General features: G+C 44.2%; 1 protein-coding gene across 1 annotated transcript in view; it reads right to left on the bottom strand.

Annotated features, from left to right (window-relative positions):
* The window catches only part of ADGRV1 (adhesion G protein-coupled receptor V1), a 2,003,619-nt gene that overhangs the window by 884,581 nt on the left and 1,106,171 nt on the right, over positions 1-12,867 (bottom strand). The window contains exons 70-71 of the mRNA XM_069225272.1: positions 2,404-2,877; positions 874-1,020 (exon numbers count right to left, since the gene is read on the bottom strand). Of these exons, the coding sequence (XP_069081373.1) occupies positions 874-1,020; positions 2,404-2,877 (621 nt within the window). The remainder of the gene's footprint in view (positions 1-873; positions 1,021-2,403; positions 2,878-12,867) is intronic.

Genomic DNA, 12,867 nt, shown 5'->3' with positions numbered 1-12,867 from the left:
GTTGTTCCAAGGGCAGCTTATAAGTACCAACTGGACAGCAGAGTAATTAACTTCGCAGCATGATAGCTCAAAACATTAATTCTATTACAATTGACTTGGGTAAAGTGCATTAAAAGTACATAAACAAACTCATCTAAAACTAACTCTAGGTATGTGTTTGCGACTCAGTTTTTGGTAAGGAAAGACACATCAATCACTTTCCTTCCTCGTGCCAGCTTTTTAGGCACATATTAATACCGAAACTGTAAAAACAGTTCACAAACTACACATTTTTCAAACCAGTCAAAAAGAAAAAGGACATTTCTTTTTAGGATCACAGGAGATTTATAAGGCCTCAGCAGGTCATAACTAATTTATTTGTGGTCCAACCCGATGCAGAGTACAGAAGCCCGGTTAAGTCAGAAAGCAGTCTTCTTTGCTCAGCCTGTGAAGGCGAGCAGACGCGCGTGTATAAGTGTTCGATTGTAATCTGTGCAGAGCCTCTAGATTACAAACATACTTTTTTCTACCTCAAAAATATTATTGTTACATTTGCTCGATTAAACACAATCAGAAATGTCCTGTGGTAAAAAATAGAGTAATCATGTAATATAATAACCGCTTCATGAATAGACTTTTATTTTAGCTGCCTTATCACTTTTACAATACTTGTAGGAGTCAATGCATGCAGACTAGATAGCCATTGTGGGCAATTTTTTGCATCAATTGAAGTCTAATCTACATTTTAAAGTTTTAAAATGAAAATCAACTAAATTAATATTTCGATCATGACGTGGCTGCTTTCAGTGTAAACTGTAGGTGGGAAGTGACATGGATTAACTGCCCACGGTGTAGCACGTGATGTTCACATAGGACTGCGTTTAATCCATTTACCTCTGAATTGGCCGCAGCATCAGGCACTGTCACGGTAGCCGGCTTTCCACCATCCTTCAATATTTGAGGCACAGTAGAGGTGTTTGCTCCAATTAGATTTACATTAGTCAATTCAAGTGTAAAATTAAATCCAGGTACGAGGAATACCTTAAATATAAATATCAAATATTTAATCACTTCATACACAAAAATGATAACCTTAAAAAAACACACAAGCAGCACATTTTATTTACTCACTCATATTCCTAAATCGCATTTTATATGTGTTAACTATGGATTTTATAGTTCGTTTTCGCTTTGAGTAAGTGCTAAACGTATTTTGTATGCAATGCTGGGAGTATTGTTAACTGGGAAGCTAACTTACATGGGTGGGTTCAACAGAGCATCAGTGTGTAGAGCTGCCAGCTTCTCAGGAAATGAAGAGCCCACACGATTATCCTGCAGACCAGGTTTGCTGTTATACAGATGAAAGGCGGCTCAGGTAGTGATCTAGGTTTTAGATATTCTAGTCATTCAGCGTAGTCAAGAAACATTGTGAAGATTTACCCCTAAGCCAATGTGAAGCAGGGAAGCTGTAGTCAGTATGTAACAACTCTAAAGGGGGATTACTGCGTACCTCACTGCAGGCGAGCATTGTGTTAAGACCTCACTCCAGAGGAGGGATCTTCAACAAGTAGCTTGTGAGCTACTGGTAGCTCTCCAGCTGCCTGTGCGCAGCTCACCTGTGTGCAGCCCAGCCCATTCAGTTTGAAGTTTTGCCTGGTTACATCAGTATCTGTATACCAGCATTAAAAGCATGTATTCAAGAAGGAAAAGTGTGCATTTTCAGGTTCATATAAGTTAGAAAAATGGTTGAATTCACAAAATATAATTAAAGCTATTTGAGTGATAAATCATGCGGTGTAGGGGAAATTTATTACTCCTATTATCTTGGTGCCTGTGGCATTGCAGCTATGGCTTTTATGCGTTCCCTAGGTAGAGGCATTTGAAACTGATAAAGCTATTTTGACATCACTAGTGGCAACTTTGCCTCATACACAGAGGTGATCACTGCTCACAGGCTTGCATGAGATGACACAGATATAATGTTGTCTGATACAGTCACTATTACAACACAGATATTATTCATTCTTGTTAGTTTTCATTGGACCTGGGTAGCTCCTATTACAGAAAAAGTTGGAGACCCTGCTCCAGAGCAGGCAAGAAGTGAATTGGAACTGTTTACATTACACCACAGATCTTGTACAGGGTTCTGTCAGTTTCTGTCAGACCTGTTTCCATATTTCTTACCTAAGTGTAGACATTTATGAAGAATCTGGCACCCTGTGGAGCGTCTTATCACAATTAGATATAACTATAATAAGTATTACTAGTATGTCACGAACTAAAGCAGAGACATAACCTATATGGCTAGAAGGTTTTGCTATTGGCCTAGGATGAAATGCTTCAACATTTATTATGGAGATTCCATGTGACACAATGCCAGATCTGTTTAACTCATAGACATACTGCCTTTAGAGGTACACTGACCTGGTTGCTTATTGGCACTAGATCCACTCCATAGCTGGAACCATCTTTAATCAGTACACTTCCCACTGAATTATTCATAATGATCTTCTGCTCTTGATTCCCTGATGAGATTCGATACTCAGCAGACACATTCCCAAACTTTCCTGCAAGGCGTGTGACATTGATCTGAAAGTACCGGCTCAAGTCGTTCATCAGCACTATGGTCTGCCTACTGGAGTACAGAATAAACACTCCATGGGGATCATCATTTGCAAAAACTGTGAATGCCGAAACACTTCTCTCCTGGTCTAGTTCTGCTCCCCCTTCCACTGCACTGAGGTAGACCATGTAGATCTCATCTAGTTCAGGAACATCATCTGGTAAGAGCTGAAGAAAGATCTTGGCGGTGCTCTGTTTGTTGGCAATTGTGACTGAGCCATTAGTTGAACTAAAATCGTTGGTGACATCAGAATCACTGTAGAGTGTCCAGTAAACCTTAAAAGTAAGAAACAAAGAGCGTCTCATTTGGTAAAGTTACAGTAATCTGCTAAAAGTCATGCTTGAAAAAATCTCTTTCAACAATTAAAGCAATCATTTTCAGCAATCAATGTATGACATTCCATGACCATTAAAGTGCCAGTGATGCTAGCTGTCAAAAGTGTAAAAAGCAGACAACTGATCCACTATGAGTTGATAAACTGGCAATGCTGATTAAAAATGACCTCCTCTGATTACCATTCAACTGAAATTCCAGTGTCATTCTGTTAATTGGTCTGCAATATCTATGAGACAAATACAAATTGATTTTGCATTAGGTTTGCACTAGCACAGTAGGTATTTGGATTGTCCTTAGAAATAAATGGGGTATGTAAACATTTATGAAAATAAAAAGTTATTAAATAAACACAAAGTTAGCCAAGGTACCATCATTATCAGAACTTGCCACCTAGGTTCCAATTACAAGAGAGTGACAGTGGTGTGAATTAGAACTAACCAAATGGGACTATTCTTGTCTAGCCATATCAGGGCCTGGTGGTGGTATTCACTTCCTGATTTTTAATATGGACTGGTGGGTGGAAGGACTCTTGAAGGGTCGTGCAGTAACCTACAGCCCGTAGTATGTAATAACCATGATTTGGGAATCTCTTGGAAATCCATACAAGCTTGCTGTGCATTCTCTGTAGGATGACAATAATTCCATGGATTTACCTCAGCCCTGAGAAGTGGGAGAAAGCCTCCATCACCTCCATTCATCAAGGGGCACTGATAATAACAGGAGTACCAGTACAAACTACTATCTCTGACATAGGATTCTTCTTTTGTACCATGCATGCAGGTGGGGACCCCACTGTTATACTGCAAGTGCTCACAGTGTGGTCAAAGGAATCCACTTGGATGCTGTAAGTTGGCTGGCAATCACAAGACTGTGGCAGGAGTAAGAACTAACTATGAACACTATGAGCTATTCTTTTCTCTGCAATTACACACATTTTGCCATGCATTGGGAGATTAATTTTCAAGTGGGACAAACAGGTAAGCTAGTTTTGTACACTTTCTTTTTTATGGTGACCCACCTTAAGGCTTTACAATGGGATAAAGTGAGCTTCTGATATAGGTGGGTGAATTATGTATTTTATTATTGAGGTCCATGAAGAAGGCACTGTAGCTAGATGTTTATTTGTGGTAGAAAAGTAAGAATGTTGGATTGGTATATGCAAGTGTGACACATTAAAATGTGGTGAGTGAAGCAGCAAAACTGGCAAAATATAAATATTTGCAAGGCATATGTTCATGATGAGATGCAGGCCCTCCTGAACCCTTAGGAAGCAGAGTTCATAATCTTCATATGACAATGTGCCATCTTCTATTTTTCATCTATTATAAGGTGGGAATGGAGGCACGTATGTTGCCAATCAAGTGGTGGGATCAACATCTACACCCCCAATGGCATCCACAATGTATGAACAGGGTGGCAGGGATCAAGGCTGGAAGGGAGTTGGCAGTGGGACCAGCCAGATCAGACATTCTTGGGAACTCACGGTTCCTCCAACTTGGGTCTGAGGTATTGCTGGGACTTCTTCAGTCTACATAATGCTCAAATTATGAAGGAGGGTGGGGAGGCAATGCTGACGCCCAAGTCAAGATGACCACTCAAAGTTTCAGAAGAACCAGATCAGGCAGATAATCCCTCTCTGGAAAGGGTTATCAAGAAATTGTATTTTAAGATGTTGTGAGGTGGCGTGGTTAACTGTGTTAGTGATGTTAGTGATGACCTTATCACAACATCAGTTGCCCACACCTTGGACTGTTTATCCCTACTCTTAAGCCCACATTTCTTGAATTACTGGGGATCCTGTCTTTGACTCTCTCTTGCGACAAGTCCTGGGGAGACAGAGATTCAGGTTAAAAGTCCAAATAGCTCTTCCAGCTATTCCTCAGGTTAGCATAATAGGTCAATCTCAGAAACAATAGCAGAGAGATTGTCTTTTATTCTCTGCTCTGTACTTCTACTAAGAATGATCTGTCTCTGCATGGTTTCTCATGTGCCTAAAGTAGGGAATGCCAATTAAATGTCTAACTCAGTCTCACCGTTACAACTTCTACTTTCCTAACGGCATGATGTTAATGAATGAATATTAGGCTGTTAGATACCCAATGTTGCAGAAGGCATCTTGAATTATACAAATTAGTGGATGGATTCTGAAATAATAAAAACCTTTTTCCAACTCTGAAGCTCTGGTCGTGACAACCAAAGGAACCCATCAAGAAAGCAAATACATTCCTTACCACTGTGGAAATAGGAGGGAGATAGAAAGGCTGGGAATTTGCCAACCTTAAAAAAGGTTCACACCTCACCACCAGGCTGAGACAAGCTCTAGAAATCTTCCACTATTCCTGTCCTTTGGCCAGTGACCTCTATCAAGGTGGCAAATATAAAGATCATCTAGCAGGACCTTTAGGTTAGGTTAACAATGTTTCTGTCTAGTTCATTAGATGCAATTGATCACTGTAATTCACTCTACTTAAAAAAGATTATGATGAATGTAACCTCTAACAACCACATGAAAGCATTAATTTTTATATTAACAACAGACATCAAATCAATGATAGTAACTCCTAGTCAACTGATACCTTTCCTTAGGAAAAACTGACCGCAGCATTATTCGTGTCCTGTAAAAAGTTGCACTATGCCCATTGTTGGACACTATGGCAGTGCCAAATGGGCTGGTTTGAAAGTGCCTGTGTGTGAATGCTTTTTTTGGATGGTTGTTTGAGTCCCATTACCGCCGATGGGACCATAAACTGACATAAACACTGACCCTTTCAAGTCAGCCCATCTGACAAGGACAGAGGGAAAAAGTGCCTGATATGCCAGTCCAACACCGACTATGCCATGTGAGACACTTTCAAGTGTCTGAAGTATTTAACCTATTGCATAACTACATGATATAATAATATGCAAAATGTCTTGCGGGGTCAAAAACTACAGTTAGCTTGCAATGTGTCGGTTATTAATATTCATACCTCTATCACTGTCTTAGACCTTAGCGACGTGACACTATTCCCACAAGTCAGCTATGAAGAGCTGCCAGGGTGAACATGGGTATCAGCATGGTGATGGCTGCATGTCCCTGCTAATATCCACCACAACATTGTCAGCCTCCTGCCAATCCCCCTGTGAGGAAGGGCAGATACTACTGGCAGCCACAGTGGGCCGAAGGTGGGGTGGTGAAAGTATTAAGTCTTGGCTAAGGGGGTATGTTGGACTTTTTTGCTTATGCAGGGTCATCCCCAATCTTTTTGCCTCCTGCCTCCTATTTTGTCTGAGCTGTTGCTGTTGGCTTTTGAACTCTGAGCACTTTACCACTGCTAACCAGTGCTAAAGTGCATATGCTCTTTGTGTAAATTGTATGTAATTGGTTTATCCATGATTGGCATATTTGATTTACTAGTAAGTCCCTAGTAAAGTGCACTAGAGGTGCCAGGGCCTGTAAATCAAATGCTACTAGTGAGCCTGCAGCATTGGTTGTGCCACCCACATATGTAGCTCTGTAATCATGTCTCAGACCGGCCACTGCATTGTCTGTGTGTGCAGTTTTAACTGTAAAGTAGACTTGGCAAGTGTACTCACTTGCCAGGCCCAAACCTTCCCTTTTCTTACATGTAAGGCACCCCTAAGGTAGGCTCTAGGTAGCCCCAAGGGCAGGGTGCAGTGTATGTTAAAGGTGGGACATGTACTTATGTGTTTTACATGTCCTGACGGTGAACTATTGCTAAATTAGTTTTTCACTATTGCAAGGCCTGTCCCTCTCATAGGTTAACATAGGGGCTACCTTTAAATCTGATTAAAGTGCAGATTCCCTTTGGGAGCAGATGGACCTGTGGACTTTGGGGTCTCTGAGCTCACAATTTAAAAATACATCTTTTAGTAAAGTTGATTTTAAGAGTGTGCGTTTGAAAATGCCACTTTTAGAAAGTGAGCATTTTCTTGCTTATACCATTTCTGTGACTCTGCCTGTTTGTGGATTCCCTGTCTGGGTCAGTTTCAGAGTTGGGCTGGTTGCACCTTACACTAGACAGTGACACAAAAGAAGCTGGGGTGTAGTCTGCATTTCCTGATGAGCTATCTGTGCTAGAAGGGAGGGGAGGAGTGGTCACTTACACCTGAAAGGGCTGTGCCTGTCTTCACACAATGCAGTCTCCGACCCCCTGGTGAGTGTCTGGGGCCTGGCCTGGGCAAGGCAGGATTTCACATTCAAAAGAGACTTTACTTTGAAGTAGGCCTACATCAAAGGAGAAACTGGGTAGAAGAAGGGCACCCAAAACCACAGACTTTAGAACACTTCTGGAGACAAGAGGAACCTCTGCCTTGAAAAGAGCTGAAGAGCTGAGGAGAAGTGCTGGCCTGCCTGTGACTGTGCTTTGTGGAGCTATCCTGCAGTTGCTGCTTCTGCCAGAGTAAGAGGGCAAAGACTGGACTTTGAGTGCCTTCCATCTTGTGAAGAAATCTCCAAGGGCTTGATTTAGAGCTTGTCTCCTGTTGTTTGAAGTCTTAGGGACAGCAAAGACTTCTCTCTGCCAGCACCTGGAGTCTCTGGAGAGACTCCTGCTCTGACAAGTGGTGCCCTATCCAGTCCCTGGGCCCATGAAAGGAAAGCTGGTGGAAATCCAAGGAAATCGACTTCGGATTGACGCCGCTGCTGAATCCGGTGAGGCCACATACACCAGACTCCGTGATCTTCGCTGGAACGAGACAACCTTTGCAGGCCCGATGCCGCTGCAGCCCCCAGCTAGTCCGCGACTCGTGGAAGTCGCCGCATCATGACTCCGCTCGAAGTGCGCGGATTCAAAGTTTCGCACAGACGCCACGATCCCCGACTTTGTGCATCAACTTGTTTTCACTCTTTACCAAAGGTACTGTACTTGGGGGTCTACGCGACTCCATATCTGGTGCCGCTGGTTCCGGCTTGTTGGGAACGAATCCGTCACGACACCGTGTTAACACCTCATCGAAACAGTTTGTGTTTCTAAGTGCTATTTTTTAGTTTAATCTTTAAAAATTCATAACTTGACTTGTGTATGTCGGATTTTTGCCGTTTTGGTCTTGTTTGGTTTAGATAAATATTTCCTATTTTACTAAACTGGTGTTGTGTCATTTTGCAGTGTTTTCATTGAGTTACTGTGTGTGTTGGTACAAATACTTTACACCTAGCACTCTGAAGTTAAACCTACTGCTCTGCCAAGCTACCAAGGGGGTAAGCAGGGGTTAGCTGAAGGTGATTCTCTTTTACCCGGACTAGAGTGAGGGTCCTTGCTTGAACAGGGGGTAACCTGACTGTCAACCAAAGACCCCATTTCTAACAGGGTACAATAAAGTCAGCCTCGTGTCCTAAGATGTAGCACACCAGTTTCACTACACCAACGACACTACAAAATGGTGGTACTTATTTACCTTGGGTCTCTTGGGTACTTTAAAAGGGCCTATCTCTGAGGGGCGACATGGAGCCAAGCATTAAATTAAGCAGAATCTGTGTCTGCATAGCAGCAACGCAGCCTGGGTAAAAGAATATAGAAGCTAACTGGGAAGAGGCATTATAGGAATAAAAAATTAGCAACACGATTACAATAGAATTTCAGAGTATGGTAGTGTTTAATTTTTATTATTAATTAAGATGATTTGACATAGCAGCCAGTTAAACCGTAAAGCACCGTAAAGTACAATGCACACAAAAACTTATAAAACGTTGCACTACATTTTCAAGTCTTACAACGCATTTTAAAGATTTCTTCAAGGTAATAGCAACACTTCGATAGATATGCCATATAAATAAATTATCCAGTCACTGGAGAAACAATTCCAATACAATTACCAATTAATGTTTATTTAAAATACATTTTGTGCTGTCCTCGCCATAATGAGCAATACAATAAATAATCCATTATGGAAACTCATCAAGCCACTAACATTCATACGCATAGACATCCACAGGGCCACGCTTACTTTACAGGACCCACCAGGTCAATCTGTGCCACTTTCTTAACCCGTTAAGTGCGGGCGTTGGCCACTGGCCGACGTCCACACTACCTCCCTGGTGTGGGTCACCCCCAGGGAGGGGGTTAAAAAACCTTCTGGTGCAATGCACCAGAGGATCTTTTATTTTTATTTCTTTGTCTAGGAGTCATGAAAGAACTTTGCGTCTCCGCCTCTTTGTGACATTAGTGCGCCGCGAGGCGAGCTGACGTCACATTTTTCCCCACCGGAGCAGCAGAGGAGCAGGTAAGCGTCCTCTTCCTACTCTGGTGGGGAAAAAAAGGCCAAAACGGCCTGCCCAGATGCCAGGGAGGCATTGATGGAAAGGGGAGACTCTCCCCTTTCCATTGATGCCTCCCTGGCACCGTTTTCTGGCCATGGATCACAGTACGGCTGCGATCCATGGCCAGGAAACGCCCCTAGACACCAGGGATCTTCTCGGGGGGGTCGGCCCCCTTGTAAATGGGCCACCACCCCGTGGGGGCACTATTTAAAAAATATTTGTATATTTGGGTTGCTTTGGGGAGTGATCGCGCACCCCAGATAAAAAAAACTGTAACATTAAAAAAAAATAAAAAATGGCGGGGTCGGCCCTCCGAACACGGGCCGACCTCTGGGGGATCAAAAAAGAATCTAGTTTTTCCTGGGGGGGGGGGCAATTGCCAAGGGAAAGCACACATGTATGAAAAAAAAAGTTATGTAGAGTGCTAGGGCCAGATGTACAAAAGTTTTGCGAGTCGCAAATGGGTCGCAGTGCTATTTGCGACCTCACAAAAAGCAAATTGGTAGTTCGGAGTTCCAAATAGCAATGCGATCCATTACCGACTCGCAAAAATTGCGACCTGAAATTGCGACTCACAATTACGAAGTCGCAAATTGCGAGTCGCAAACCGAATGCACAAGGCAGTCGCAAAAAGCCCATTTTGAACACCCAGATTAGCACTGATTCCGAACAGGTGGTAACCAGAACCAAAGTATAAAAGGAGACCCAGAAGGCATCTGGCTTTCTCAAAATGGCTGCACTATACGTGATTGCATGGAGAAGGAGAGTTCAGGCTGCCCAGCAGAGGAGAAGGACGCAGAGACAGGAGAGGATATACCGAACCAGGCAGACACTATTTCAACAAACTGAGGATGAGATTTATGATAAATACAGACTGAGCAGCGCAGTTGTCCTAGAGATCATTGAACTGCTGAAACCTCAGCTTGAACGCCAGACAATGCGCGGCTGCTCCATCCACACACATGTGCAAGTGCTCTGCTCACTGCACCTATTGGCCTCCAGTAGCTATCAGGGGGTGATTGCTGTGGAGGTGGGGTATCCCAAAGTGCCCTTTCACGATTCTTCAGACGTTTCCTAGATGCCATACTCGCACACATGTCCAGATATATATATACCTTCCCAGGAATGAGGTGGAAATTAACAGCACCAACATGGACTTCTACAGAATTGCCAACTTCCCCCATGTAATCGGGTGTGTGGACGGGACACATATAGCAATTTGTCCACCAGCAAACCTGGAATATGTGTTCCACAATAGGAAATGTATCCACTCACTAAACATCCAGGTGGTTTGTGATGCCCATAATGTAATTACTGACATTGTGGCTAAATATCCAGGGAGTACACATGATGCATACATATTCAGGCACAGTGGGATACACCAACGCCTAGAACGAGGGGAGTTTGGCGAAGGATATTTATTAGGTACTGTTGAGTACACTCTGATGCCTTAAAAACATGTCACTGCATAACCCTGAGATGCCCTGCTAAGTTTGGCTCTTTTGTCACACAGGTGACAGTGCATATGCCCTGAGACCATGGATACTCACCCCATACCTAACACTTGGCAATCAGAATGAGAGGCGATACAACATAGGACATCGGCGGACCAGAGCTGTCATTGAGAGGACGTTCGGCTTGTTGAAGTCACGTTTCTGATGCCTGCACAAAAGCGGAGGGGCACTCCATTATGCCCCAGAAACTGCATGCAAGATCGTTGCAACTTGTGCCATCCTCCACAACATTGCCACCAAACGTGGGCTATATCTCGCCCTCGACGACACAGATTCAGAGGATGAGGAGCAAGAGCTACCACACCGCGGCCTGGGGATGGAAGCATCGCAATGGATAGCAGACAGAGACGGAACCACATTGCAACCCACTACTTTGGCAGGTACATGGCAACCGTGACAACACTCACAAATGTAAGACACACATAGCCCAGTGGTGTAGTACAACGAATTATCCCTTTAATTTCAGGAATATAATGCAGAAAATATTGTCAACTCAACTGCACATAAAAAGCAAAAAGTAATTTCAAAACACAGATTGGTAGCTCACAGCCTCCTGCGACTACGGCCACCATGGCCCAATCCAGGTTGGTCCCCCGATCCTTGCCGGTCACTGCTACTCCGCAGGATCCGTGCATCAGAGGCAGATATACTGCTGACGCTGAAGATCTCCTCGATATCCTGAGGGGTATCGCCAATGCCCCTTGCTGCCTGGCTGGTCTCTATCAGGTCCACTGCATGGCTGATGTGCCCTAGTCCTCTTGCCACATCACCAGCAAAATGGCCAAGTTCCACCTGCAGCTTCACTGTGCGCCTTGACAGGCAGGTAGTTGTGGTTGCAAGGCGCCCAACTTATACACTCAGTCGGTCCAAACGGGCAGCAGTGTTGCGCTCTTTGCATCTTGCATGTGCCCTATCTGCCACCATTTCCCTGACCAAGTAATTTATGGAGCTTGTGAGGTTTGTCATGTTTGTGTCCATGGCAGTAAATTGGTTGTCCACATTGGCAAAACCCTGGGAGAGTGTCTGCTGCAGTCGGTTCAGGTTCCTGTTCATCACCCGCATTTGTTTGTTTTGCAGCCGGTGACTTTGCAGTAAATGCCTCCAGTCCTAAAAATTGTTCATCGGTGACATCCTCCTCACTGGCTGACTGCATTGGGCGTTGCCATCTCCACACAGACCCAGCTGACCTATGTGGCCGACTCCCACTCATCAGTGGCCCTCGGTGTCAGGTTGCCTGCCTCAAGACCCAGATAAGTCTCATCGATGTTCTCTGGTGCATGTTGGACGGGTGGTGTAGCCATGCACTCCCCAGCAGTTACAGTGGCTGCCTCATCTGCTGTGTTTGTGGCTGGTTCTTCTCGCTGCACAGTAGGGATGTTGGTGGGTCCTTGTGGGAGACCTGTGGGACACAGGGGATACACTGACAGTGCCTCACATATGTTTGATGTCTCAGAATAAATATTTCTCAAAAGTTGGACTAATGTACTACATTGCCCATAATGCACTGTTCTATAGGTTGCAATATAGGCATGGAGCAAATCTGGAGGATGCATGCTTATGTGTACTGTGGTTGTGTGCATGGTGCATTGAGTGGTGTAAATAAGTGAATTTTGGTACTTACTTTTGGATGTTCCCGGAGCAGAACTGTCAAGGTCTCCAATTCCGATTACAGCCTCCGGCTCCAGAGTGGTCTCCACCATGGTCTCTATGGCTGTAGGAGGTGGTACTGTAGATGGTCCTCCTCGAGTGCCATGCATCTCCCTCATCCGCTCGGCCACCCTTTCCTGGGTCCTGGACCGGAGGTCGTACCACCTTTTGCGGACCTCACCTATTGTGCGATGGCTGACTCCAATAGCATTTATCTTGGTAAGGATGTCCTGCCAGATTTTCTTCTTTTGGGTGTCAGGGACACTCACTGCTGCCTTACCAAACAAGACATCATGGTGCAGGCAGCACTCCTCTGTTAGGACCTCCAGCTCCTTTTCAGAAAACTTCAGTTTCCTTTTCCTGCCAGCACTGGGTGTCTCCTTGTCCTGAGCTGACATAGTTGCAGTAGCTCCTCTCAGCTGGGTGTGACTCTGCTGTTTGTGCTGGGTAGGTTCCTCCCTGTTCTATGGGGGTACTTCCTGGTTCTGATGTCATCACTCAGAACCAGG

This window comes from Pleurodeles waltl, chromosome 1_1, assembly GCF_031143425.1.
Source record: "Pleurodeles waltl isolate 20211129_DDA chromosome 1_1, aPleWal1.hap1.20221129, whole genome shotgun sequence".
NCBI lineage: Eukaryota > Metazoa > Chordata > Amphibia > Caudata > Salamandridae > Pleurodeles > Pleurodeles waltl.
This window is presented reverse-complemented; position numbering and strand designations above follow the sequence as displayed.